The 24065-nt window shown below is 33.7% G+C and overlaps 14 protein-coding genes across 14 annotated transcripts; 7 read left to right on the top strand and 7 right to left on the bottom strand.

Moving 5' to 3' along the window:
• Positions 1–1785: 1785 nt before the first annotated feature.
• Positions 1786–2127, bottom strand: BX664DRAFT_317734 (uncharacterized protein; the record flags this gene model as incomplete). The annotated part of the gene is made up of 1 exon (XM_051542759.1): positions 1786–2127. The coding sequence occupies one exon, from the start codon at positions 2125–2127 to the stop codon at positions 1786–1788; it is 342 nt and encodes a 113-aa protein (XP_051396562.1).
• A 782-nt stretch (positions 2128–2909) lies between these two features.
• BX664DRAFT_341581 (uncharacterized protein) lies at positions 2910–3790 on the bottom strand. Its single transcript, XM_051547023.1, has 4 exons — positions 3716–3790; positions 3317–3530; positions 3138–3243; positions 2910–3053 (listed from the first exon to the last, which is right to left on the bottom strand). Exons 1-4 carry the CDS (start codon positions 3718–3720, stop codon positions 3034–3036), a joined length of 345 nt encoding a protein of 114 aa, XP_051396563.1. The 5' UTR covers positions 3721–3790; the 3' UTR covers positions 2910–3033.
• Positions 3791–4332: 542 nt separating this feature from the next.
• On the bottom strand, positions 4333–5028 carry BX664DRAFT_341584 (uncharacterized protein). Its single transcript, XM_051547024.1, has 3 exons — positions 4972–5028; positions 4774–4890; positions 4333–4699 (listed from the first exon to the last, which is right to left on the bottom strand). Exons 1-3 carry the CDS (start codon positions 4996–4998, stop codon positions 4526–4528), a joined length of 318 nt encoding a protein of 105 aa, XP_051396564.1. The 5' UTR covers positions 4999–5028; the 3' UTR covers positions 4333–4525.
• Positions 5029–5172: 144 nt separating this feature from the next.
• On the bottom strand, positions 5173–6965 carry BX664DRAFT_317737 (excision repair cross-complementing rodent repair deficiency, complementation group 8; the record flags this gene model as incomplete). The annotated part of the gene is made up of 9 exons (XM_051542760.1): positions 5173–5226; positions 5299–5783; positions 5856–5932; positions 6020–6155; positions 6232–6310; positions 6380–6497; positions 6573–6674; positions 6724–6766; positions 6836–6965. The coding sequence occupies 9 exons, from the start codon at positions 6963–6965 to the stop codon at positions 5173–5175; spliced, it is 1224 nt and encodes a 407-aa protein (XP_051396565.1).
• A 308-nt stretch (positions 6966–7273) lies between these two features.
• BX664DRAFT_341590 (tRNA synthetases class II core domain (F)-domain-containing protein) lies at positions 7274–9443 on the top strand. The gene is made up of 7 exons (XM_051547025.1): positions 7274–7571; positions 7640–7783; positions 7875–8080; positions 8162–8254; positions 8311–8555; positions 8610–9080; positions 9154–9443. Exons 1-7 carry the CDS (start codon positions 7419–7421, stop codon positions 9384–9386), a joined length of 1545 nt encoding a protein of 514 aa, XP_051396566.1. The 5' UTR covers positions 7274–7418; the 3' UTR covers positions 9387–9443.
• A 687-nt stretch (positions 9444–10130) lies between these two features.
• On the top strand, positions 10131–10957 carry BX664DRAFT_341592 (Alpha/Beta hydrolase protein). The gene has a single exon (XM_051547026.1). The coding sequence runs from the start codon at positions 10152–10154 to the stop codon at positions 10932–10934; it is 783 nt and encodes a 260-aa protein (XP_051396567.1). The 5' UTR covers positions 10131–10151; the 3' UTR covers positions 10935–10957.
• Positions 10958–11198: 241 nt separating this feature from the next.
• On the bottom strand, positions 11199–12742 carry BX664DRAFT_352999 (uncharacterized protein; the record flags this gene model as incomplete). Its single annotated transcript, XM_051547695.1, has 3 exons — positions 11199–11916; positions 12004–12508; positions 12568–12742. 3 exons carry the CDS (start codon positions 12740–12742, stop codon positions 11199–11201), a joined length of 1398 nt encoding a protein of 465 aa, XP_051396568.1.
• A 484-nt stretch (positions 12743–13226) lies between these two features.
• On the bottom strand, positions 13227–14631 carry BX664DRAFT_302969 (ribulose-phosphate 3-epimerase). The gene is made up of 4 exons (XM_051542455.1): positions 14333–14631; positions 14242–14254; positions 14014–14087; positions 13227–13948 (listed from the first exon to the last, which is right to left on the bottom strand). The coding sequence occupies exons 1-4, from the start codon at positions 14436–14438 to the stop codon at positions 13467–13469; spliced, it is 675 nt and encodes a 224-aa protein (XP_051396569.1). The 5' UTR covers positions 14439–14631; the 3' UTR covers positions 13227–13466.
• A 2-nt stretch (positions 14632–14633) lies between these two features.
• Positions 14634–15235, top strand: BX664DRAFT_341597 (mitotic-spindle organizing gamma-tubulin ring associated-domain-containing protein). The gene is made up of 3 exons (XM_051547027.1): positions 14634–14741; positions 14807–14910; positions 14978–15235. Exons 1-3 carry the CDS (start codon positions 14693–14695, stop codon positions 15053–15055), a joined length of 231 nt encoding a protein of 76 aa, XP_051396570.1. The 5' UTR covers positions 14634–14692; the 3' UTR covers positions 15056–15235.
• Positions 15236–15296: 61 nt separating this feature from the next.
• BX664DRAFT_388821 (Brix domain-containing protein) lies at positions 15297–16554 on the top strand. Its single transcript, XM_051549493.1, has 4 exons — positions 15297–15446; positions 15522–15739; positions 15809–16209; positions 16293–16554. Exons 1-4 carry the CDS (start codon positions 15325–15327, stop codon positions 16425–16427), a joined length of 876 nt encoding a protein of 291 aa, XP_051396571.1. The 5' UTR covers positions 15297–15324; the 3' UTR covers positions 16428–16554.
• A 195-nt stretch (positions 16555–16749) lies between these two features.
• On the top strand, positions 16750–18842 carry BX664DRAFT_388822 (uncharacterized protein). The gene is made up of 3 exons (XM_051549494.1): positions 16750–16830; positions 16898–17502; positions 17590–18842. The coding sequence occupies exons 1-3, from the start codon at positions 16794–16796 to the stop codon at positions 18727–18729; spliced, it is 1782 nt and encodes a 593-aa protein (XP_051396572.1). The 5' UTR covers positions 16750–16793; the 3' UTR covers positions 18730–18842.
• A 253-nt stretch (positions 18843–19095) lies between these two features.
• Positions 19096–20274, bottom strand: BX664DRAFT_341604 (uncharacterized protein). Its single transcript, XM_051547028.1, has 4 exons — positions 20151–20274; positions 19654–20088; positions 19431–19574; positions 19096–19326 (listed from the first exon to the last, which is right to left on the bottom strand). Exons 2-3 carry the CDS (start codon positions 19810–19812, stop codon positions 19476–19478), a joined length of 258 nt encoding a protein of 85 aa, XP_051396573.1. The 5' UTR covers positions 19813–20088; positions 20151–20274; the 3' UTR covers positions 19096–19326; positions 19431–19475.
• A 353-nt stretch (positions 20275–20627) lies between these two features.
• On the top strand, positions 20628–22646 carry BX664DRAFT_388823 (uncharacterized protein; the record flags this gene model as incomplete). Its single annotated transcript, XM_051549495.1, has 3 exons — positions 20628–20717; positions 20844–21460; positions 21534–22646. Exons 1-3 carry the CDS (start codon positions 20657–20659, stop codon positions 22644–22646), a joined length of 1791 nt encoding a protein of 596 aa, XP_051396574.1. The 5' UTR covers positions 20628–20656.
• A 511-nt stretch (positions 22647–23157) lies between these two features.
• Positions 23158–24064, top strand: BX664DRAFT_341606 (uncharacterized protein). The gene is made up of 3 exons (XM_051547029.1): positions 23158–23434; positions 23520–23696; positions 23761–24064. Exons 1-2 carry the CDS (start codon positions 23191–23193, stop codon positions 23588–23590), a joined length of 315 nt encoding a protein of 104 aa, XP_051396575.1. The 5' UTR covers positions 23158–23190; the 3' UTR covers positions 23591–23696; positions 23761–24064.
• The last annotated feature ends 1 nt before the right edge of the window (position 24065 follows it).

The following is a 24065-nucleotide window of genomic DNA, read 5'->3' on the forward strand; positions in this document are numbered from 1 at the left end:
GTATAAAAGGATAAGGTAATAAATACAAGAGATGCATTCGCACAACAAATTTCTACTGCAGCGGCTACACCACATGGTACCTTTTCAATTAAAAAAAAATTGATTGTTATTGAATAATTATAAAAAGAAAAAAAAAGGATGCATCGTGGATTTTTTTTTTTTTTTTACTTACCACTTTATATACATAATTTGATGTTGATATACCAAAGGTGGAAGTATCTTGACCGGATGAATTCATTGTTGGCGTTCGCCATCGATCACCACCAAAAGTCATCATCAAAAAAGTAATGATGGAATGAAGAAGAGCATGAATAGCACTGACCAACAGAGGAAATTGGAAATTGAAACGATCCCGACCCATGAGATTTTTGTTGTACAAGGAGAGAGACGTGGAGAAGAAGTACCAGAGTAGGATATACATGAGATTCTTGAGGATATTTTCATGTTGTGGTTGGATCAAATGACGGCCCAGGAAGAGATCGGGTTTCGAAGGATGATTAATATTGATAGAGATGGCCCCCTTTTCTGGTAATGTTGGCATAGTGGTTGTGAATGGTGACCGTAAAACAGGTGAGAAATCAACGTTAGCCAGTTTGTTGTTGTTGCTGCTATTGGATGGATGACTATTGGTGGTAGTGCTGGTGGTATAATTGCCTGATTGTTGTTGATACTGTGAATGCAGCTTGAGAACAGGAGGTAAAGAACCTCTTCGTCCATGGAATTTGTTTGATTGTTTCCCTGTAGATGGCTGATGTAATTGTTGATGTTGTATTGACGAAGTTCGATGATGGCCTACTCGTTTTGGTTGATCAGTTGTTGTCCAGTTATTACTATTGTTGATTGGTAAATGAACATCTGATGCGCTGATGGGAGTCAAATTCGAGGCGCTTTTTAATTTCTTGATGGATGAATATCTTGGTGAACTGATGGATGGCTCTAATATGGTATCTGGACGAGAATCTTCATCACTATGTCGCTTCTTATGGTCGTCAAAAGTGGGTGCTGATACAATGTCATCCATATTATTGCGGGAGATAGAAAAGAAAAAGAAAAAGAAGAAAATAATAACCTCAGGGAGAAAAGAGAAAAAATAAATCTTGGAGCGGGAAGTGAAAGTCTCGTAAAGTGATTTATGTATACAGATCTCTATGTAAGAACTTGATGAACCCAATCTAACCATCCTATATTCTAGACATGACTTTTTTTTCTTCTTTTACGTCTGTAACCCTCTTTTAAATTTACCTGAGATATATCATCATTGTTATTACTACTTCTATACGTTCAATTACTGAACGTGGTAGGGTAGTGCGTGCCTTCATCCTTTTTTTTTTATTAACTATTCACTTCTTGATGGTTGCAGTCATAGCGTCAACACGTGGGAAATCATCCATTTCATAATGTGTTATAGCATGCTCACTATTTTATCAGATCCCTTTTCTCTTCTGTAGTAAAACTTTTTGCTCAAGAAAACATCATCAGGAAAGTTTCGTATATTTTTAATAGAACCGCGTAAAATTTCTAATCAGTAAGCAACATCACAATTTCAAAAAAAAAAAAATATGAAGATTACTGTCTTATTCTCATCATCCCTAGCACTATTGATGATGATTGACAGCGATCGATCAATCTCTCTCTCGCTCTGCAACGGACTATTGAGCCATGGACACCACTCGAAGAAAATGAAAATGCAGAGAACATCATAATAGGGCAACAGAAATAACAAGTAACTGGCTTTATTTACAATGTTATTGTAAAACGGCGGGGGGATAAAAGAAATGATCGTAGTTAAACTGGAAGTGGAAGTAATGCATAGCAATTATATGAGCCAGCGGGAAACCTCTCGAACGTATAATTTCCAAAGATGTCGCCAGGAATTATAGTGGGTAAAGGGCTTTCGGAAACCTGACAGTTGTCATCATCGAAAAGTGCGCACTCAGAGAGCGGGTGGACATAAACACTATCAAGTTGAGCGCCGTTTTTTGTGGCAGGAAAACAAGTATCAAAAGATACTGTAGTAGGTGATTGGTCTCCAGCATAGTAAAGCTCGATATCAGAAGCAGCAGTAACCATCAAACACATGGAGGATAATAACAAGCATATAATTTTCATCATTATAATCAACGACATAATAAATATTAATTAAGAATGACAAGAGAATGAAAAAAAAGAGAGAGATAGAGAGGACAAAAAAATAAGGTATTTATATATCTTGACAATAGATGATGATGATTTGTGTTATTAGAGTATATGGATACTTCTCTCCTTATGGATTGTATGATGCATTAATTTTGCATAAAATATAGGAGATTGAGAGTAAAATATAAAAATGATCTGATCTATAGCTCATATATTGGACGAACACTGATAAACCAAAGATCATCAATTAAAATAGTGAATAATGGTTGATCTATTGACTCATGGTTTACTGTCATGAAGATGGTTAAAAGCCCTAGTGACTGATGCCGGCAATTTTTTTTCTTTGGTTGGTAGATCAGTCCTGGTAAGTATTATTCCCCCTCCTCTTTATAGGTTGTATGCGAATTAACCCTTAAATTCCTGCACATCACTTGTATACGTGTCACATCATATGCTATATTACAAAACCCTCCTGTAGAAGCGATAGATATGCATGTTTATTATAGTTACCATCAACATTATAGGTCAGTATATCAATCATCATCCACTATTTGAAAATGTTTACTCTCCATCAAGTCCTTGAATCTTGTGTAGAGGTAACCTAACATGCCAATCAAGCAGAGAATATACCATTATCATATGCAATATTGTCGACTGCCGCCATCATTGCATATCGTCTATCGGCATATTCATGATCATCTTGTCATCCACTCATTATCCCACCATCCTTTAATGATTGTCGTAAATATATGCCAGCATAGGAATATAACTGTTTTACAATGATGGCATATATCCCCCACAAAAAAAAAGAAGACATAATATATATAAATCAGAATCTTTATTATAAAAAAAAAATAAGTTTGATCATCGTCATTGTTGTTATTTCATATCCTATATTTACACCGTATTTCGCAATACTACAAAAGAAAAGAAAAAAAAAGAAATGAGTATCCAAACAATCAATAAAATTGTCTCTAACACGCTTCTTCATTCCATCTTACCGAGAACAACTGTATCACCACGAAGAAACATCTTGCTAACGAATCGATCCTTGTTTACAGCCTTGGCTTTTGTTCCTTTACCTGTTTTGGGAGTTTCTGTCCACATCTATAAAGGAAAAAAAAAAAAGGTGAGATCAGAATGTCTAATACGTTCAACTTAGATTTTTTTTTCAAATTACTTCTTTGACATTTTCAAGCACCATGTTACAATGACGATCGAAAGCCTTGACACGAGCCAAGAGTTTGTGGTTGTTGCGACAACTGATGAGTACTTGATTGTTGTTTTTCACGGATTGCTGTAATACTGATAATGGCCCTGTATTGAATTCCAATTCTTCTTGTTGACGTAATTCTTCTTCCGTCATTTCGGATCGTGATTTGGTCGCTATCGCACTATACATGTAATGAACGTATTTAAATAGAATAGATGAAGAATCGATTTGACATTGACAATAAAGGGAAGAATGACACAACAAAAAAGAAAGAAAAATGGTTAGTTTCATCTGTATATTATTATTTTATTATTTTCGTTTAATATTCATGTTCATCGAACAGATGAATATAATGATAAAACGTACCTCATTGTGGTGTGGATATAAAGAGAGTTATTATTTCGAAAAGAAAAAAAAAGGCAGGAAGGAAGACAAAAAAAAAAAAAAATAGAGCGAGGCGTATGAGCAGTCCTAAACGGGATTTGAAAAAAAAGCAAGTGAGACCAACTCATCAGAGCGTTTGACCAGACAAGTTAAGGATTCTCGCGATTTGAAAAGGAGTGTCATCATCAACACGTAATTTATAAAAATATATATGTTTGTATGTACCTGTGTATATAAATATGTATGTACAGATGACGTGTGAATATGGGCTAGTATGATATACATGAGTTGTTGATGCATTTGATTTACTAAGAAAGGAGTATTCTACCAAAAAAATAAAAAAAAAAAAAAGAATAGGATGATAATGAGAATGATTCTAATCGTCAGCATGATTCGTTTTTTTTTTTTTTTTTTTTTTTTTTTTTTTTTTTTTTTTTTTTTTTTTTTTTTTTTTTTTTTTTTGATAATGATGATACAGTTTAAGATAATTGGAAAATGAAGTGTAACCAATGCAACGCCAGAACGAATTTAACCTAAGTACGGACATGCATTTGGTTATATGGCGAAAAAAAGAAAAGAGTCGTGTACAATAGTGAATGTAGAGAAAAATAAGTACAAATAGAAAAATTTATTGAAACAAAAAAAAATAAGTACAATATGCGGTAGTAATGATAATGAGTATAAAGAATAAAGAGTAAAAATATATATATAATGGGTAGGATTACTATTCTAACAACAACAAAAAAATAAATAAATATAAATACGCCGAAGGGGTTAAGGGACGGGTCATACTTAAACTTTGTTTATTGTATTGCCAATTGAGAAAGAAGGGGGTCGAGTCTTTTCTTCTTTCGAGATGTTGTTGTTTGATGAAGGGTAAATGCGTTGTTTCGAGAGATAAGGGACAAGTGGTTTTTGAAACGTCGGATTCGGACTGGTTATCTTTTCTTCTGGTGTCAAGTTGGGCTATATAAGTTCATATTAAAAAAAGTGGGATTAATATATGAGATCATATGAAGAAGTTTTTTTTTTTATTTTACCTTTTCTTCTAATATGGTTTCATTACTTTCAGATACATGAATATAATGTGTTCCTTGACCTTCTGATACATGTCGTGCTATACCATCATGATCCAACGTCACTTCATACACTGTAGGCTATTCCAACAATCATCATCAAAAAAATCAAAAAAAATATAAATCAATAAGTATAAAATATATATATATGTCTTTGTCTACCTTTTCTGAAGAATGACAACAACCCATAATGTATAAAAAATAAAGAGAAAAAAAAAATAAAGGAAAGAAAAGAAAGAAAAGTTTTATTTATGTTTTTTTTTTCATTTTAAATACAAAAAAAGAATCAAGTTTCACTATCTACAAACAAATAAAAAAAAAAAACATGTGTACACAACTAGTTAAATGTCCAGCATATAATATCTATTGCATTTCAGGGCGTTCATCCTCGTCATCACTATCACTCCATGCATCCAACTAAAAAAAAAAAAAAAAGGAAACAATAAAAAGGCAAGTTAATTTCCCAAAGATCAACAAATAATAGTTTACATTCATTTCCATTGTTGTTGTTATATCATATATAGAGGAAGATCCATCTTGATCGACAGGTTTAGTTGGTTCCCATACTAGGATTTCGCCTTCATTGGATCCACTATAAAGTTCTTGGTAAGAAGAACGTTGTTCCACACTTGTCACCCGACCATATGCACCTTTTAGTCGTTTTGTCAACCGACCATCCATTAAACCAAAGACAAGGACTTGTTGATCATCACTTGGAACAAATAAAAGAGGAGGCCATACATCTGCATCAGATACAACAGCTTGAAGACAAGATTTGAATCGGTTTCGCCAATAACTGCCATAGTTCACAAATGTATTATGACCATTGTTGGTATCCCATAATCGAATCTTTTCATCCATACCCAAAGTCACCAAATAACGACCATCTGAACTCAACGTCATACCATTCACTCCTTTGTTCCCATGAGCTGAATTCGTTTCTGCAAGTGGATCACGATCAACTAATGAATCCCCTCGAGAATATGCATATAAAAATTATCAATAACAAATCATCATGCGGTATATTTTTTTTTTTTTGTGCTTACTACTATTTTCTTGATCAAGTGACATGATACAAGACGCCGCCCTTCGAATATCCCATACTCTAACTGTTCCATCGTTTCTATATCATATATGATAAGATATTTTTGTTCTCGGGCTCCCTTTCTTCCTTTTTTTTTTTTTTTTGTTTTGTTTGTTTATTTATTACCCTCCACTATATAATATATGTTCTTGAGAAGGAGACCAAATACATGAATAAATTTCTCCAGAATGACCCATCAAAGAATGTGTAAAAGCACCACTTTTGAGATCACATAATCTTATCCTTGGTTCTGCTGCTGCACCTAGATGTATGAAATAATCATTCGTTTTTGATTATTATTTTTTTCAATATAATCCAATTATTATTATCCAACTTACTAGCTACAAGACAATGGGATGCAATAGGTGATATGGCTTGACAATAGACACGAGAATCCAATGGAAATGTACATGCCGGCTTGATTTATCCCATGTTGATCAAATATATCAGCATTTATAATATCTTATTTTTATTGATCTGACTTACTGTCATTGAGTTTGTGTCCCATATTCGAATAGATTTATCAAAACTTGAACTGATGAACATCCCCGTATCAAAAGGAAACCATGATAAACTGGAAACTGCATATTTATGTCGTTCATATCTAAAGAAGAAAGAAAAAGAAAAGATAAGAATATGATTTCTTTCGATTCCTTTTGTATTTTTTTTTCTTTTTGACCTTGAAACACTGGCAATAGGTACGATCTTGGTATATTTTCCTTTAGGTGACATGTGTAAATCATATATATGAATTCTGCCATCGGATCCTCCAGACATGAGACTATAATATAAATGATAAGAAAAAGAATGGAGTTCATTTTCCTACTTACTAGCGTTGTTCGATCGTTTCCATCTTTAAACAAGTCACTCCACCTAAAATGAATAACCATTGTATTAAATAAAAATTGTTGTGGAAAATGATAAAAAAAAGTTGAAGGTTACCTCGATGTGCTCTGGCGACTTCTTTGGATTGACTAAGTTGAACATTATAAATACGTTTTGTTGTTTCGGCTCGTTTGATTCGTATTGGTTGTAAGGATCCCTGCTCCCGTTTCTTCAAGAAACTATACATCAATTTGAAATAGAGTGAAGAAAAAAGAAGAATAAATTGTACTGCGAGATATGCATATCAAAAAAAAAAAAAAAAAGGATCGGATTGTGAAATTTCTTTGGATACCACACACTCTCTCTACAGTTTCCTGAGAAGATACCATTATAATAGTAGCTTTTTTTTTATTTGTTTAAAAAAAAGGTGAGTAGTCAAAAAGAAAAAAAAAAAGTCAAAATTGAATCATTTAAGGAGAACAAAATGATGGATCAAAATTATTCAACAATGCGTAAAGTGGAAAAAAAAGAAAAGGAAAATATGAGTCAATAGTCTGAGATCAAAAAGTTCTGTGTAGAAACAGACTGACAAAGGAGAATCGGGTGGCTGATTGGGTCTCATCTTTTTTTTTTTTCTTTCTCTTTTTTTTTCCCTTTTTTTTTCTATTTTTCCCCTTCGACAAAATACACATCAACCAACATGGCCAGTCTTGAAATATTACAAACCTTAGTTCTTGAAACTTTAAATAAACAAAATGTTATTGAAAACACCAAGGATTTGACCACCTCTGATAACCAACCTATTGACCAACTTGTTTTATTGGGTGCCCTTAATAGTTTAAAGTCAAAAGACGTAACGTTATTTTCAACACCATCTAATACTTTTTATTGACTCAACGATATCTTTTTTTGTTTTAATAGATGATCGATTATTCCTCTATTGACCGTGAATTATGGACTTTAACTGAAGAAGGACAACAATTGGCAGACCATGGAAGTCATGAAGCTCGTGTTTTCGATGCTGTACCTGCTGGAGATGAAGGTATTGCCATTAGTGATATTCAAGTAAGTTTTTGAATAGGGAAAAGAAAGGAATGATGAAGAATAAGAAATCTCATCTATTCTTTTTTATTATTATTATTATTATTGAATTCAGGCAAAATTGGGTGATTCTGCCAAAGTAGGTCAAGGCAAGGCATTCAAAAATAAATGGATTTCCAAAAAAGGTGGCAACTTGATTCGCTTGGTGGACTCTATTGTGGATCAAACTCAATTAGATTTAAAGCAAATACAATCTGCAGGTACTTTACAAGATGCCAAACTTTTGACTGAATTGAAGAAACGTAAATTGGTCGATAAACAGTAAGTTTGATAAGAGAAAAAAGAAATAATAACAAGATTATATTAATCCATCTTTTTTTTTTCATTCTTTTTATTTCATAGAAAAATCACTTCTTTCCATGTTACCAAAGGTCCTGAATTCTCATTAGAAATTAAAAAGGAAGCTACTGATATCACTTATGAAATGTTACAAAGGTAAACATATAAAAGTAAGGGAAGGAATAAATAGATTGATGAAATTTTATTTATAGTGGTGAATGGAAGACTGCTTCATTCAAGAAATATAACTTTGATGCTGCTGGTGTTCATCCTAATGGTGGTCATCTTCATCCTCTTATGAAAGTACGACAGGAATTCCGCGAAATCTTCTTTGAAATGGGTTTTGAAGAAATGCCAACCAACTGTTTTGCTGAATCTAGTTTCTGGAATTTCGATGCTCTTTTCCAACCTCAACAACATCCTGCTCGTGATGCTCATGATACATTCTTTTTGAAAGGTAAATAATAATTATTTATTTATTTATTGAATACTTATAGGGATTATTGATTAGATCCTGCTACAACTGATCGTTTCCCTCGAGAATTAATGGAAAAGATCAAGAATACACATGAAACTGGTGGTGATACTGGATCTATTGGTTATAATTATAAATGGAAGGAAGATGATGCTGGCAAGATGTTATTACGTACTCACACCACAGCTGTCAGTTCTTATATGCTTTACAAACTGGCAGAACAAACAAAGGCACAAGGATTCTTCAAACCTGCAAAATATTTCTCCATTGATCGAGTGTTCCGTAATGAATCTGTAGATGCTACTCATTTGGCTGAATTCCATCAAATCGAAGGTGTGATTGCTGACAAGAACCTGACACTTGGTAACCTTATCGGCTTTATGGATGTCTTTTTCAAAAAAATGGGTATGGATAAGATTCGCTTCAAACCTACTTATAACCCTTATACCGAACCAAGCATGGAAATTTTCTCTTATCACGAAGGATTGAAGAAATGGGTAGAAATTGGTAAGATGGCATTTATTATTATATATATAGGTATACTGACCTTTCTTTTTTTTTTTTTTTTTGTAATGATTAGGTAACAGCGGTCTTTTCCGTCCTGAAATGTTAGAACCTCTTGGTTTACCTTCTGATGTACGTGTAGTTGCATGGGGTCTTGGTTTGGAACGTCCTACCATGGTAAAATATGGTATCAACAACATTCGTGATTTGCTTGGTCATAAGGTGAACATTAGTATGATCAAGGAATATCCTGTATGTCGATTGGACAAGAAGATGGGAAAAGAATTGATTGGTTTAAGTCAAGATTAGATTATTTAGATAGATAGTCCTTTTTTTTTTTTTGTTATATATGTTTTGTTTTATTTTATATATATATTTTTTCCCTCTATCTCTCTGAAGTGATTAGATATGTTGCTTTTGTTGATTATCTATATTACTTTTTTTTATTATTATTTCAATAAACATACACATTTTATATATATATACATTTTACTCTCTGTATTCATTTTACGATGATCATGATGGATAGGATGTGTATTAGGTGACGATGGATCCATGGATGAGGATGATATTTTATAACTTGCTTTGTATGTTCTTTCAATGCTGATGCCTATAGGTGATGTAAGTCATCCACTTGAAACAACAAATCATAGATGATGATGATGGTAACAACATCTGTCTTATGCAAAAGGATGATCGTTCGTGCCTTGCATGAGCTTTTTTTTCTAAAAAAACTTTCTGAACTCCCTCTCTCTTCTCTGAAGAACAACAGGGGGAATTGAAGGAAAAGAACAACCAGGTGATTCTTGATCAATCCCTGTCAAAAGAAATGTAGTAACACGGATCATCACCAAAAAAAAAAAAAAAGAAAAGTTGTCATCTCTCAAGAATTTGACTCATATGTCTCCATAAATACAAACTAAGCCGTGGGCTGAGATGATGTAGCTTGCATTTATTCGCTGTACCATTCTGTCATATACCTTTTTTAGAGTATAAATAGTTTCCATATTCCGTAGCTTTTGGCTTTGCGGATAAACTGAGTCTAAACACACACACAAATATATATATATATATATGCAAACCATAAGCAACTTCTTTAAGAAAAAAAAAAAAGGACTCATACAATTGATCATCACTATGACGAACACTTATACCTATGTTTTTATTCATGGTGCCATGCATGGAGGATGGTGTTTTGAAAGAAAACTAATCCCTCTCTTTAAAAAAGCAAACTACCGTACTATTACATTTGATCTCCCTGGCAACGGAAAAAACGATGATACTCCTATAGAAGAAATTACGTTGGACAATTATGCAAAAAGGACGATCTCAGTGATTGATGAACAGACAAAGCCAGAAGAAAAAGTCATCCTGGTTGGCCATAGTCTGGGTGGGTTGACAGCCACCATGGTAGCAGAAAGAATTCCTGACAAGATCCATTGTGTTGTGTACTTGGCGGCGTTTTATTTACAAGATGGTCAGACTCTGGTATCGGCCAACATCCCCACCAAAGGAGCATTCTATGTGAAAGACGAGATCTATTTAGGGATTGATGAGGATGATATGGTGGATGCATTCTATAAGGATTGTGATGAGGATGATATCCAGTTTGCAAAGGCCAATGTCACCAAACAATACCTTGGTCCCCAATCTGAAAAATTCAAAGTCCAGGGTGTGATTGACCATATCGACAAATATTATATCAAGGCTTTACACGATAAAGCTATTCCTCCCGAATCACAAGAAATGATGTATAAAAACAAAATCAACAATGTCATCGAAATAGATTCTGCTCATTCACCTTTTTTTTCAAACCCGGATGAGTTATTTACTATTTTAACTAAATTAATCAAATAAATGGATGTCTTGGCATTTTGATGAACACAAATATTTGTAACAATCAATAATAAAATAAGGTTTTTATTGTCTTTTCCTTTTGATATATAAAAAAAAAAAGATATACATATATAAAAAAGATGAAGACCATACTGTACAAAGGGAGGAAGGATATAGATATAAAACTACACACAAAAAAAAACAATCATATAAGAATAAAACCACAAGAATAACCATTTTTTCCTTTTGTCCCAAAAAAAAAAAAAAAAGATGCTGATTCATTTGTTATTGTTGTTGCTGAGAGGAATTCGGTAAATCAAAATAATCAATGACATTGGTACGAGGATGGTCCAGACGTTCATTCATAATTTGATTGGTAAAGCTGCTTTTCCGTCCACAAACCCCTGGAGCACCAGCTAAGAAACCATCGGCCCGCATTGCTAATAATTTATCCAAAATCCCCAACCAACCTGGATCCTGTCGAGCAATATCATATCCAATAGGTAACACAGTCCAATTTGCAGGTGATGATGATGATGATGATCCATTTTGTTCATCCAAATGAGTGACATGTACTTGTAGATGTTGATAAACATATTGCATAGCAAGATGATGATGAATGGTAAGACTATGTGGTGAAAAGGATGCTGAAGCTGGTCGCATCTTGGGATTCGTTCCATTGTTGGCAATCGCATCATCTACATCTTGTTCGTCAAATACATGTGGATAATCCGTCAATAGGAATAAAGTGGGTTGTTGATTATCCGTTGTTGATTCTGCTGAGCTATTATTGAGAGATGACATAAGTGGTGCACGGGTGTTGAAATAATCGACCAAAGTATGAGCACATTCCACTAGATTGGATGCTGGTTCTACTCTTTCTGTACGCCAATGGACAGCCCAATAAGGTGATAAGGTATTAGCAATCTTGTCTGCTTCCGATATGACTTGTTCACTATAGGGTATTGGTGTTTCTGCTGCTGGGTTGTGGATAAAAGGAAATCTAAAAAAAAAAAAAAAAAAAAAAAAAAAAGGAAAAAGAAGGATAATTAATCCAATTTGAGTCATTAATAATAATGATATTTTATACCTTCGATCATAATAAACCCCAAGTACTTCAATTTTATCAGTGATTTCATCTTGAACACTTTCCCCAGTATCAGAATCACGATAAATTCCCAAGAAAAAGTCTTTGACAGCATCTTCATAATAAAGTCGTCTAAGAGGATTAGCAGTTTCATTCAAATAAAGTCGTCGTTCTGGTAAACCGTTCATGTTGAGTAATTGTTGAGAAGCAAAGCAATTTTCAGGTTCAACGGCGTGACCACGTAAGTTGACATGGATATGCATAGATTGAGAAGTAGCAGGACGATCGATGGCATGTCGTTCCAAAAGCCATTGTTTAAAATCAGACATAGTGATATGTTGAAAATGTTCTTGATTATTGATAGCCCATGATCGAGAATAATAAAATTCAAAATCATTTTCTAAACAAGCACCTAATCGACTACCTCCAACGTTAGGTAAAACTACGGTACGATTCACCAATCCTGACATGAATGCTAATTGTCGAAAATGCATTTGAGCTTTTGATTCTATTAATAATAATAATAAATAAGTGATGATCCATATTTGTTGTTTATTTATTATTTACCTTGTTCCATAATAAAAAGTGGTAATATAAAACGACAAGGTCCACCACAATATTTTTCATCAATTTGTTGTCGTTTTAATACAAGATCTTTATTATCATCCTTATCATACATTGTTGGTAAAAGCCATTTTGAAGGATCATGTAAAGAATGCCATCGGTATAGAAAACCTGTCATACCAAGTACAATGATAGCTAAAAGAAAGACTTGAATACGTCGAAACGGATACATGTCTTTTTTTTTTTTTTAATGAAAATGAATAATGTAAGATGAAGAAAAGAAAAGAAAAGAAAGAGAGAAAAAAGAGTGGTCAAAACTAGTCTAAATGGTTTCAAAATTTATTATATGGTTCTTTTTTTTTCTATTAACTAATTTTGGAAATCAGCAAAAAGGTCAAAAAAAAAAAATAGAAAAATATAAAGTCAAGTCTCCTTATTTTTTTTTTTTTTTTTTTTGTCTGAGAGGAATTTTTTTCATATATTGGTTCCCCTTTTTGTATATCGATATTGACTCTTTTTTTTTTTACTGTCATTCTTTCATTTTCAAAATAATTATCATCATCATCATTATCTATAAGCAGGGATCTTCCAATCTTGTCGATCCTTCTCATCCACTAGGTTAGCTCTCCGCTTAGTTCGTTTTTTATAGTCAAAAGAAAATCACATCACCGGCAAAATGGAAGATTAAGAAAGGGCCTGTGTAACTAAAACCAATGTATAAAAGGGAAATTAAAAACTATGATATTCCTTTTCTTTTTATTTTTTTCCTTTATTTCAATATGTATACAACTTAAAAAAAAAAACTAAAGATAAGAAAGAATCTAACAAAACATGGTTACTATGGTAACATCAAATATATAATAAAATAATAATCTACATTTATATAATATATACTATCTCTATTAGTTCAACCATTGTTTTTGAGCTTCATTCACCTTGTTTCTAAAAATACTAATCACCTTGGCAGGATCTTCAGCCTTAAAAATCCCAGTACCAGCAACAATCACATTAGCACCAGCTTCAGCAGATACATCAATTGTTTCCATAGCCAGACCACCATCCACTTCAATATCCAGATTAGGATAAAGTTCACGTAATTGTTTTACCTTGGGCATACATTGGGCCATAAATCGTTGACCACCAAAACCAGGTTCTACCGTCATCACCAATATCATATCAGCTTGCTCAGCCACCGCACCAATCACACTATCCGTTGAAGTGCCAGGTTTAATCGCCACACCTGCTTGCATACCTGCATCATGAATTTGTTGAATAAGAGCCAATGGTTCTTTGGTTGCTTCAATATGAAAAGTATACATTTGTCCACCCGCTTTAGCAATATCATCCACCCATTGACTAGGATTAGATACCATCATATGACAATCTATACATTAAAAAAAGGAAAATTAATTGGACTTTTCATTGGTGAAGAATAATAACAAGTAGTACCAAAATAAGCTTCAGTATGAGGTCGAATAGCTTGAATGATAGGTGCACCCAAAGTAAGATTGGGGACGAAATGACTAAAATATATATATATATATATATATATATATATAAAATTCATTAAACATTTCATATCAGATAAAAAAAAAAAAAAAAAAAAAAAAAGTAACCACGTGCCATGATACAGTTCTGTTTTTTTTTTTTTTTTGTTGTTTTCTTTTCTTGACTTACCCATCCATAACATCTAATAAATAAATGAAAGTTAAAAAGAAAAAAAAAAGGTGAATTCAATGTAGAAGGAAAGTAAATTTTGTCAGTTTACCGAGATGTAACCAGTCAGCCCCATTCTTTGTCATTCTTTTTGCTTCAGCAGCCAAATTGGCAAAGTCAGAAGAAAGCATAGAAGGTGATATTTTAGCAATAGGCATGATGTTAAGGATATAGAAGAAATAAAGACGAAAGAAAAAAGAAAGAAAAGAAAAAAGAAAAGAAAAGAAAATAAACAATAATGCCTTATTGACCGAATACCATTCCAAAAAAAAAAAGGTCGAGAGAAAGATTTGTTATGTGTTGGGGAAAGGGACTCCGACTCAGGCTACATTGTTTCATTTTTCGTGATCCTCCACATCTTTTTCCTTTTCTTTCCCTTTTTTTTCTCCTATTATTTATCTTTTTATATACAATGATGTCTTCAAACTCGAATTCTATTGAAGTAAAAGAAACTATTGACAGTAAGTTATATATATCTGTATATATATATATCAATATATGCTCACTTATTACATTCTTTTTTTAGTTTTACATGAAATGTCCTCCATCCTGAATACTAAACTAGATAGAGAAACTTTGGCCTTATGTATTTCTTTATGTGAAAAAGGTGTTAACCCCGAAGCATTAGCTGTAAGTATTCTTTTGATATAAAGAAGGTAAAACTGTGTAAAATTGACTTCATTTTGGCACCTTATAGGCGGTTATTAAGGATTTACAAAAGCATCAAGGTTCTTCGTCATCACAAAGAACGTCAACTACCAACTTACATACTTAGTACCTTTTTATTTTAGTTTTCCTTTTTTTTTTTTTTTTAGTAATATCACTATCATGTTCTACCTTTTAGGATAGATATTATTATCATCATATTTTGTATAATATTCACCATGCATTGGAACTCTTTTGCTTACCATACCCAATAAACTCCGCACAAGCCACTTGATTTTTTCTTTCACACTTTTTTTATAGGTCCCTTCTTTTTTTTTCTTCTTTTCTTTTTCCATTTTTTTTTTTTTTTTGTCACTCATACAACATTATACAATAATCATGTCTACTCGATTCAAAGCTGCTGAAGAAGCTACACAACGATCAACTGATAAAAAGATCAAAGATAAACGTATCAATAAACAACGTGTCATGTTATTGTCTTCTAGAGGCATTACATACCGGTAAAGTCGAAAAAAAAAGATATTATCAATATTTTTAGATCTAATCTAATAAAATTATTTCTTATTTATCTATAGTCACCGTCATTTGTTGACCGATTTGGAAAATTTCTTGCCTCATTCCAAAAAAGATGCTAAACTCGATACCAAGTCTGATCTGTACCTATTGAACGAACTCGCTGAACTCAACAACTGCAATAACGCCATTTTTTTCGAAATCCGTAAACGTCAAGATCTCTACTTGTGGATGTCCAAGACTCCTAATGGTCCTTCTGTCAAATTCCATGTTCAAAATTGTAAAGTATTAATAGAAGATCGACCGTTTTTTTCTATATTTCTAACTAACTTATTTCTATTCACCATAGTACACACGATGGATGAATTAAAGATGACCGGCAATTGTTTGAAAGGATCACGCCACGTGTTATCATTCGACAAGAACTTTGACAGTGAACCTCATTGGCAATTATTGAAGGAATTATTAGGACAAGTATTCAACGTACCCAAAGGAAGTCGTCGCAGCAAACCTTTTGTGGATCACGTCTTGTCTTTCTCTATTGTCGATAATCGTATTTGGTTCCGCAACTATCAAATCTTGGAAAAGACCCCACAAAATACTCCCAATTTTTCATTAGAGGATAAGAAGAATGATCTGTCTTTGGTGGAAATTGGTCCTCGATTTTGTTTGACTGTCATTCGTATCTTTGATGGTTCTTTTGGTGGCCCTACTGTCTTTGAAAACCCTGAATTTGTCCATCCCAACTATGTAAGTCAGATTATAATATATATATATAAGAGAATGAGAGTGATTGATCCTTGATGATTCTTTTTTTTTTTTTATGTGTAAAGATTCGAGCTGCCAACCGTAAAAGTCACAATCAAAAGTATGCCATTCGACAAGCCAACATCAAGCAACGTCAAACAAGACTCATGGAAGCAGAAGGTGAAGAAACTGAACTCAGTAACAAGAATGTCTTTGCATAGATTTCTCTCCCTCTTTTTCATCATCATCTTATAGTTTAGTTGTACATTACTACTTTCATACACATACACTCCATCATCATCCCTTTTTATTATTATTATTTTTTTGCCTCTTCTTTGTCATCCTTTTTTTTTTTTTAAAAAAAAAAAATCGATCGAATAAACCATGTTTATCCTTACTTATAATCAAAATGAAAATTACCAACTTCGGATCTTCTCGGCTGAGATGTGTAACATGGTGTCGATGTTAGTGTCTGTATTGGTGCAACAAACATACACGCACAAAAACAAAAAAAAAAAAAAAAAAAGTGAGTTGGGTGATATTCTTCCCCCTTCAACGTTGAGTTTAAGCTTTTTTTTTGAAAAGTAATGACCCTCACTGACATTTGGAGATCAAACATATATGGTACAAGTATTATTTCTCTCCATATATGCACGCTCATCCTTTTTTTTTACATTATGTTCATCAATAGAAATTAGCAAATGGTTTAAACCAAACGAAAAAGAACCTTTCAATATTGTCCTTGTAGATATCCAAAAAACGGCTGAAGAAAACCGAGTGTGCTGTGAGGAAGTAGAGCTCTTAGGTGGGCTACTAGTGGATTATATCGCTTTGTCATATCGATGGGGAGAACTAGACGAGCAATTTGTACCAGCCACCGATGATTATTATGCCCAAATCACCTCCTTTCATTTGGATGATTTTTATCGTCTGTGCAGGCGTATGCTCAATGAACCTGATTTGAAGGAGATCAAATATGTATGGGTGGATGCCATTTGTATCGATCAAGGCGATGATCATCGTAAAAAGGCTATCATCTATCGGATGACTGATATCTACCTAAACGCGACATATATTGTTGCCGTACCTGATTTACACAAGGAATCGTTGATCACCGTCAGTAACTCCGATAAAAGGATGTATGAACAAGTCCAAAATAATAGATGGTATATTTACCATTTTATACATGAAAACATTGAAGATCTGTACCGACTTGATGATGATTGGAGGTATATGCTAAACAACCCATCTGATGATACACGGCAAGCTTATAATATGAAAATAAGACGTGGAAGAGTAAGTGGATGTATGGATGGATAGATGATATTCATCTCGTTTTTTTTTTTTTTGTTTTTTTTTTTTAAAAAAAAAAATGATATATAGTTTCTATTGGATTCTGAAGAGAAAGAAATCGAAGCTTGGGATATACTATCCAAAGAAGATCCTAAGGATAAGGATGATCACAACCAACAAGAGTGGATAACAAAGTATAAGACGATCACAGAAAAACTATTGGAAGAGAACAGACAAGAAAGGATACGGGATGCCATCCATCACTTGCAAGATTTATTTCGAGATTGGGCAAATCGAGCATGGGTCATCAGTGAATACAGCATTGCCAAAGAAAAGAATGATGGAGAAATGAAATACTGGTTTATTCATCTCGATAAGGAAGATGATTTTTATGGGAAGCCTTTTTTTACATTAGATTTTCATCAGCCACATGAGAGCTATAGCTATGATCGGTTTCATTGGTGTTTTGATTATTTTAAGCAGTACCACAATATGATGATAGAGAGCACGGTCAAGCGGCCATTTCTAGAGATGATATTGAACTCTCGAGCCACCAAAAATGAAGATAGGTTCCATGCCATCTTACCCTTATCACCAAAATATCACAAGATCAAAACATCCAAGGATACCATCTCTCGTTGGCATATATCCAATATGAAATCCGTCAAATTGAAGTTGTATGAAATCTTAGACACAGAGGACAAGCTTCAATTGCTTTTATCTTGCGCCAGAGAATCACATACCCTCTTGCCCACCTTTGCATCGACATCGAATTCTTGCCCGGATACATTCCGTCTTTTTGCCAGTGTCGTTTCCTTCAGGTTGATGATGATCAATTTTGATCTTAGTGATCCATCCGCCATCCACTTTGGATTCAGTCATTGTGGGAACTATCGTGGCCCATGTCTTCACTTGCGGCCTATAAAGTACTACGTACATGAGCACTTTGGTTCACTATTACAGGACAGGGACGAGGTAAAACGATACAGTAGAGTCATCAAGGAGCTTGGCATTGAAACCCTGGATGCATCCTTCAAGTTTGTGACAATCTCGTCCTTTTGCTCTAATGACGAGGTCGATATCACTGGTGCTTCGTACAAGGACTTGGTGATTCCACTTTTTGGCAGCATGGACAAGAATGTTTGGATAGTGTGTCCTCTTGATAGGCAAGATAAGAGACGGCCTCGATGGTCTCATTACAACAAGGATTACGTCTTTCGAGTTTATTGATAAAGCTATATAGAGTTTGTTGGATCATTGTATGAAGAAAGGCATACGAAAAAGTAGAGTGATGATAATAAAAGTAGTTTTTCAAATAGTATTTTAATAAATCAAGTTTAAAGTTGTATATTTTTTTTTAATTTCTGTTTTTGGTTTATGCATAAAGGCAAGCGTTTGACTATTTAAAGCTTGTAATTTTTTCCATTTTCAATTTTTCTTCCTCTTTCTTACCCAATTTTTTTTATTTTATTTTTTCAAATCTACACTTTGATGAAACAGCGACAGCAATATGATATCAAAGGTATTTTTACAGTCCGTTGGTATGGGCAAATGAATATAGAGTACAGAAGGGTAATCAAGATAATCCAAAAAAAAAAAAAAAAAAAAAAAAAAAAAAAGGGGGAAGATGCAGAAAGATAAACTTTTTATTCCAAGGTTGAATGACATACGCGTTGGGATTAACTCTTCTCTTTGTAGTTCATTGGTAGCCACTTCTTAATTCAATAAAAGACAGTTTCATTCTTGCTGCTATCTCATGTTCTTGGTTCGATATAGGTTACTCATGGTGCTGACACGACCTTTCTTTTCTTCTTGCTTGGTTTCAAGGTAATAAAGTCGACAAGGGTTTTTTACATTAGTCATTGATATATTCCACGAAGAGGTTGATGGTGGTGTGCTTACTTGAATCCTAATTTTTTTTTATGTGTTAGGTATCTGTCAAGCAACGGTTTTGATCTATTTTTAAGAGGAAGTATTCAATATCGAAATGTGAACCAGCTGCTACTTAGTATTGGAAAGGAGGTTTCTGCAAGAACGTGTATACAAGTACTCCCTGGTCCTATTTTATCGTAAAAGTAAGTAGTATAGTTTTGGATGGATTGGGATCAGAGTATTATTAAAGCTCATATATATCTTATTTATTTTATCAAATAGCCTCTCGCGATAGTATAAAAGATAACAATATTCAACGGCACTGATGTGGAAACGACAACAAAGCGAAAGTAAAATTAGCCCGAATATTGGCGACAATTTGTGGATTTTTATTGCAAGTGTGGTAGATGATATGCTTAAAAAAAAAAATAGAGAGACCATATTGCCATTCTTCTTTTGTACTCATTTTTCAACTTTTTTTTTTCTTTTTTTTAGTTTCAAAAAGTCAACAGGATAGGATTATCAACGATAACAAATGCGAAAATTGGTTTACTGGATGGAAAAAGGCTCTTGATTACCATGTGGATGCAGTATTGTCTTGAAGTGGAACAGAAACAAAAAGGGCAAACTTGGAAAAGGCACAAAGGGATGGTGGTTGTCAATAGGAATCTCAATGTACCACAAGATGGATCAAGGCTTGGCGAATGCAATTAGTTTGTAAGTGTGCGGATCAACATCATGGTATGGAAAGTCGTACTTATTTTTATATTCTTCACTAGGAAAACAAGTACCAATTCAAATCGTCCCAGAATACTTTTGATGACTGGCTTAGTTATTGGTTTTATCTTATTTTAGTCATGTTTTGTATGAAATAAACTTTATGACACTTTTTTGGAGTTTTTGGGAATCAAGTTTAAATGTTTTATTGGTTGATGTGATGTTCTGTTTTGATCAGTATGGAAGATTGACCAATCATGAACTTCAGGGGAATTTTCTTCGTCTTCTTTCAGATCTGCATTATTCTGTTCCTTCTTTATTATCCTCATCATTGATCACAATAAAATGAATCCTTCGCATATACTCTTTTCCAGGAATACGTATAGTCTTAGTTTAGGCTTTTCTGAAGGTGGTTTACACAATAGGCTTAGCGAAGATATCCGTAGCACAAAAGATTAGAAGTGTAAGACAAACAAAAAAAAAAAAAAAAAAAGAAATAAAATTATATGTTAACGAGTGCAAGTGATAGGATGATACTTCTCTTTTACCGTGGTGTTTCTATGTATCGATGACTCTCATTGAAGAAGATGACATTTCATCGATTTATTACTCATGTGATGAAGACGAAGGTAAGAGTGTATAAAGTAAAATTAAAAAAAATAAAATGGTTGCTACTGGAGGGTTTGCTAAAAAAAAAAAAAAAGAAAATGCATTCCTATGCTTACAGTTGTCTATATTCAATGGATATATCATAGAAGAATCTCTTCAAATTGACGACATTGATTTCTCGGATGATCAAGGTCCGTTCGACATTATTCTAGTAGATATTAGAAAAACGGCTGAACAGGGGCGTGTTTACTGCGAAAAAATGGAGATCTTAGGTGAGCAGACAGTGGACTATATCGCTTTGTCATATCGATGGGGAGAGCTAGACGAGCAATATGTACCAGCCACTGATGATTATTATGCCCACGTTATTTCTTTTCATTTGTATGATTTTTATGCCTTGTGCAGGCGCATGCTCCATGAACCTGACTTGAAAGATGTTAAATACGTATGGGTGGATGCTATCTGTGTCGACCAGGGCAATGATCAACGTAAAAAAGCTACCATCTATCGGATGACTGATATCTACAAAAATGCGACATATATTGTTGCTGTGCCTGATCTACACAAGTATTCATTGATCACGATCAGCGATTCAAATGAAAGGATGTATGAACAAGTTCACAAACATCGGTGGTACATTTACCATTTTATCCATGAAAATATCCAACAGCTGCATCGACTTGATGAAGATTGGAGATATAGACTGAAAAATCCATCTGATGACACTCGACAGGAATATAAAAAGAAATTAAAAGTTGGGAGAGTAAGTAGAACGATTGATGGTTAAATAGAATTTACTTATATCTTTTTTTTTATTACTTTTATTATTATTATAGTTTTTATTGGATTCTGAGGATAAAGAAATTGAGGCCTGGGATATTCTATCCAAGCAAAATCATAATGATGATCATAATCTACAACACTGGATAACTATGTACAGGACAATCACGGAAAAACTATTGGAAGAAAATAGACAAGAACGAATAAAGGATGTCATCTATTACCTAGAAGGTTTATTTCGAGATTGGTCCAATCGAGCATGGGTCATCAGTGAATATAGTATTGCCAAGGAACAGAACAAAGGGAAAATGAAATACTGGTTTATCCATCTCGACAAAGAAGATGATTTTTATGGCGAACCTTTCTTTACATTGAATTTTAATCGTTCAGATGAATTGTATCCTGATATCCCAGACTATTGGTATTTTCGAGTATTGGGGGACTACCACAACTCTATCATGTCCAATACTGTCAAACGCACATTTCTAGACATGATGCTCAACTCGCGAGCCACCAAAAACGAAGATCGATTCCATGCCATACTACCTTTATCATCAAAGTACGACAAGATCAAAAGATCCAAGGATACCATCTCTAGCTGGAACATATCAGATATGAAATCCGTCAAATTGAAGTTGTATGAAATCCTAGACATGGAAGACAAGCTTTATTTGCTTCAAGGTTGCTCTAAAGAAATACAAACTCTCTTGCCTACTTTTGTGTCTAAATTTGACCCTGATACCATCCATTATTTTACCTATGTGTCTTCTCTCCGTTCATCCGAGTTCAATTTTGATTTTAGCGACGCCATCCAGTTTGAATCTAATAGCAAGTGTGGAGATTATCAAGGTCCGTGTCTTCACTTGCGGCCTAAAAAGTACTACATACATCCGATGGATTCATTATTGCAGGAGGAGGTAAAAGAGTATAATAGAGTACTCAAGGAGCTTGGTTTTGAACGTATGGATGAGTCTTTCAAGTTTGCGACAATCTCATCATTTTATGCTGATGATGACAGCGACATCACTGATCTATATGAGGACTTGGTGATTCAACTTTTTGGCAGCATCACCAAGAATGTTTGGATATTGTGTTCGTTTGATATGGATGACGAGCGATTGTCTCGACAGGTCCATGTCAACAAGGATTACGTCTTTTCCGTTTATTAAGTTAATAAACTTTATGTTGTTTTGTATCATCATATCAATAGGGTAGTAAAAAAATATGGTGATGATGATGGTAGTCTTATATATCAATAAATCAAGTAGTGTATTTTTTTTTAATTTCTATTTTTGGGCTATACATCAAGATCAGCGCTTGAATATTTAAAAGTAGTAATTTTTTCCCGACTCTATTTTTTTCCTCTTTCTTCCACTTTTTTTTTTATTTTTTTTATTTTTTTTTAAATCTACCCTTTGATGAAACAGCGATAGCAGTATGATATCAACTTTTTTTTTTACAGTCCGTTCATATGGTGACTAATGGCATACATTCTCATGTTATCACATCTTCGATTGGTTTAATGACAAGCGTGCAGAAGGATAGAATACAGAAGGGGTAATCAAGGTAAAAAGTAATTCGAGAAAAAAGAAGGTGTAAAAAGTCAGGCTTTTTATTCCCAGATTGAATGGTACACGCGTTATAATTAACTCTTCTAGTTTTTGGTAGGAGGCGTATTCCTTCTTGCTGTTATCTCAAGGTCCTGGTTTGATAATGGTTACTCATGGTGCTGTTATGAACTTTATTCATGCTCTTGTTACCACTGGAAATCCTGTTCTACTTTTTTTTTTGTTTCACTTACAGCAACAACAACGAATTCCAACTATATTATTCAGTACAATGATATCAGGTAACAATACAAACGGGATCATACCTCTTGGCGTATCTGTAGTGTTACAAGGGAACAAAAGAATTGTCCAAATAACGTATGGGATGGCATCATTGAAAAATTTTGAAGGTAATGCAAGTATGTACGGTGGCATATCTCGATGGGTTGGAACGAAGGATGATATTTACGCCTTCTTTTTTTTTGGGAAGAAAAGATACGATTAGATCACCGGCAATATTAAACAAAGACATCCTTTTGGATGGTAAGATACTTCGATCGTATTGACGCAACTGGGATGGAAAAGGAACAAAGGGTATTTACGAGGTATAGACCGAACGTGATGACTTACAACTGGAAGATCTATGGCGCAACAAGCTGGTGGCAATTATTGGTAAGATCACGAAAGAACCATCGCCGTGATATTCCTCAGCTAATATGATTTTTAACATATGCAGTAGGTACTACTTGATGGTCTTCTGTGGTTATTGGACAGAATGGAAAGGAAATGATACCAAACAGGTTTCTTTTTGGTATGTGAGACTTGTCAAGTCAATATACTTTGGTTTATTAATTTAGCTTGTGCCTATAGTTAATAAAGAAATAGAATTTACGTCCATAAAATAGGATGATGATGATGGTTTATTTACACTTGTTTTTGTATCCATATATATATATATATGACACCAATATGCGAATGGAACCCCATGTTTGATTCATATTTCGTCTTGATGAGTCGAATAAAATTCTGTTAATTCATTTG

This window comes from Halteromyces radiatus, assembly GCF_025201355.1.
Source record: "Halteromyces radiatus strain CBS 162.75 chromosome Unknown BX664scaffold_9, whole genome shotgun sequence".
Classification (NCBI taxonomy): Eukaryota; Fungi; Mucoromycota; class Mucoromycetes; order Mucorales; family Cunninghamellaceae; genus Halteromyces; species Halteromyces radiatus.

Coding starts and splice junctions, on each gene's coding strand:
- BX664DRAFT_388821 (XM_051549493.1), top strand. CDS start 15,325: ATGTCTACTCGATTCAAAGCTGCTGAAGAAGCTACACAACGATCAACT. Junction 15,447..15,521: donor TCTAGAGGCATTACATACCG/GTAAAGTCGAAA, acceptor ATTTATCTATAG/TCACCGTCATTTGTTGACCG. Junction 15,740..15,808: donor CAAATTCCATGTTCAAAATT/GTAAAGTATTAA, acceptor TATTCACCATAG/TACACACGATGGATGAATTA.
- BX664DRAFT_388822 (XM_051549494.1), top strand. CDS start 16,794: ATGACCCTCACTGACATTTGGAGATCAAACATATATG. Junction 16,831..16,897: donor TTGGAGATCAAACATATATG/GTACAAGTATTA, acceptor GTTCATCAATAG/AAATTAGCAAATGGTTTAAA. Junction 17,503..17,589: donor TGAAAATAAGACGTGGAAGA/GTAAGTGGATGT, acceptor AATGATATATAG/TTTCTATTGGATTCTGAAGA.
- BX664DRAFT_341584 (XM_051547024.1), bottom strand. CDS start 4,998: ATGGGTTGTTGTCATTCTTCAGAAAAG. Junction 4,891..4,971: donor GTTGTCATTCTTCAGAAAAG/GTAGACAAAGAC, acceptor TTGTTGGAATAG/CCTACAGTGTATGAAGTGAC. Junction 4,700..4,773: donor AAACCATATTAGAAGAAAAG/GTAAAATAAAAA, acceptor GAACTTATATAG/CCCAACTTGACACCAGAAGA.
- BX664DRAFT_341581 (XM_051547023.1), bottom strand. Junction 3,244..3,316: donor TGCTTGAAAATGTCAAAGAA/GTAATTTGAAAA, acceptor TTTCCTTTATAG/ATGTGGACAGAAACTCCCAA. Junction 3,054..3,137: donor TGGTGATACAGTTGTTCTCG/GTAAGATGGAAT, acceptor TTTCTTTTGTAG/TATTGCGAAATACGGTGTAA.
- BX664DRAFT_341606 (XM_051547029.1), top strand. CDS start 23,191: ATGGTTACTCATGGTGCTGTTATGAACTTTATTCATGCTCTTGTTACC. Junction 23,435..23,519: donor ATCATTGAAAAATTTTGAAG/GTAATGCAAGTA, acceptor TGGGAAGAAAAG/ATACGATTAGATCACCGGCA.
- BX664DRAFT_341592 (XM_051547026.1), top strand. CDS start 10,152: ATGCAAACCATAAGCAACTTCTTTAAGAAAAAAAAAAAAGGACTCATA.
- BX664DRAFT_302969 (XM_051542455.1), bottom strand. CDS start 14,438: ATGCCTATTGCTAAAATATCACCTTCTATGCTTTCTTCTGACTTTGCC. Junction 13,949..14,013: donor TCATACTGAAGCTTATTTTG/GTACTACTTGTT, acceptor TTTAATGTATAG/ATTGTCATATGATGGTATCT.
- BX664DRAFT_341590 (XM_051547025.1), top strand. CDS start 7,419: ATGGCCAGTCTTGAAATATTACAAACCTTAGTTCTTGAAACTTTAAAT. Junction 8,255..8,310: donor ACTTATGAAATGTTACAAAG/GTAAACATATAA, acceptor TTTTATTTATAG/TGGTGAATGGAAGACTGCTT. Junction 8,556..8,609: donor TGATACATTCTTTTTGAAAG/GTAAATAATAAT, acceptor ATTATTGATTAG/ATCCTGCTACAACTGATCGT.
- BX664DRAFT_341604 (XM_051547028.1), bottom strand. CDS start 19,812: ATGGTCTCTCTATTTTTTTTTTTAAGCATATCATCTACCACACTTGCA. Junction 19,575..19,653: donor TTTTATACTATCGCGAGAGG/CTATTTGATAAA, acceptor TATACTACTTAC/TTTTACGATAAAATAGGACC.
- BX664DRAFT_341597 (XM_051547027.1), top strand. CDS start 14,693: ATGATGTCTTCAAACTCGAATTCTATTGAAGTAAAAGAAACTATTGAC. Junction 14,742..14,806: donor AGTAAAAGAAACTATTGACA/GTAAGTTATATA, acceptor TTCTTTTTTTAG/TTTTACATGAAATGTCCTCC. Junction 14,911..14,977: donor TTAACCCCGAAGCATTAGCT/GTAAGTATTCTT, acceptor GGCACCTTATAG/GCGGTTATTAAGGATTTACA.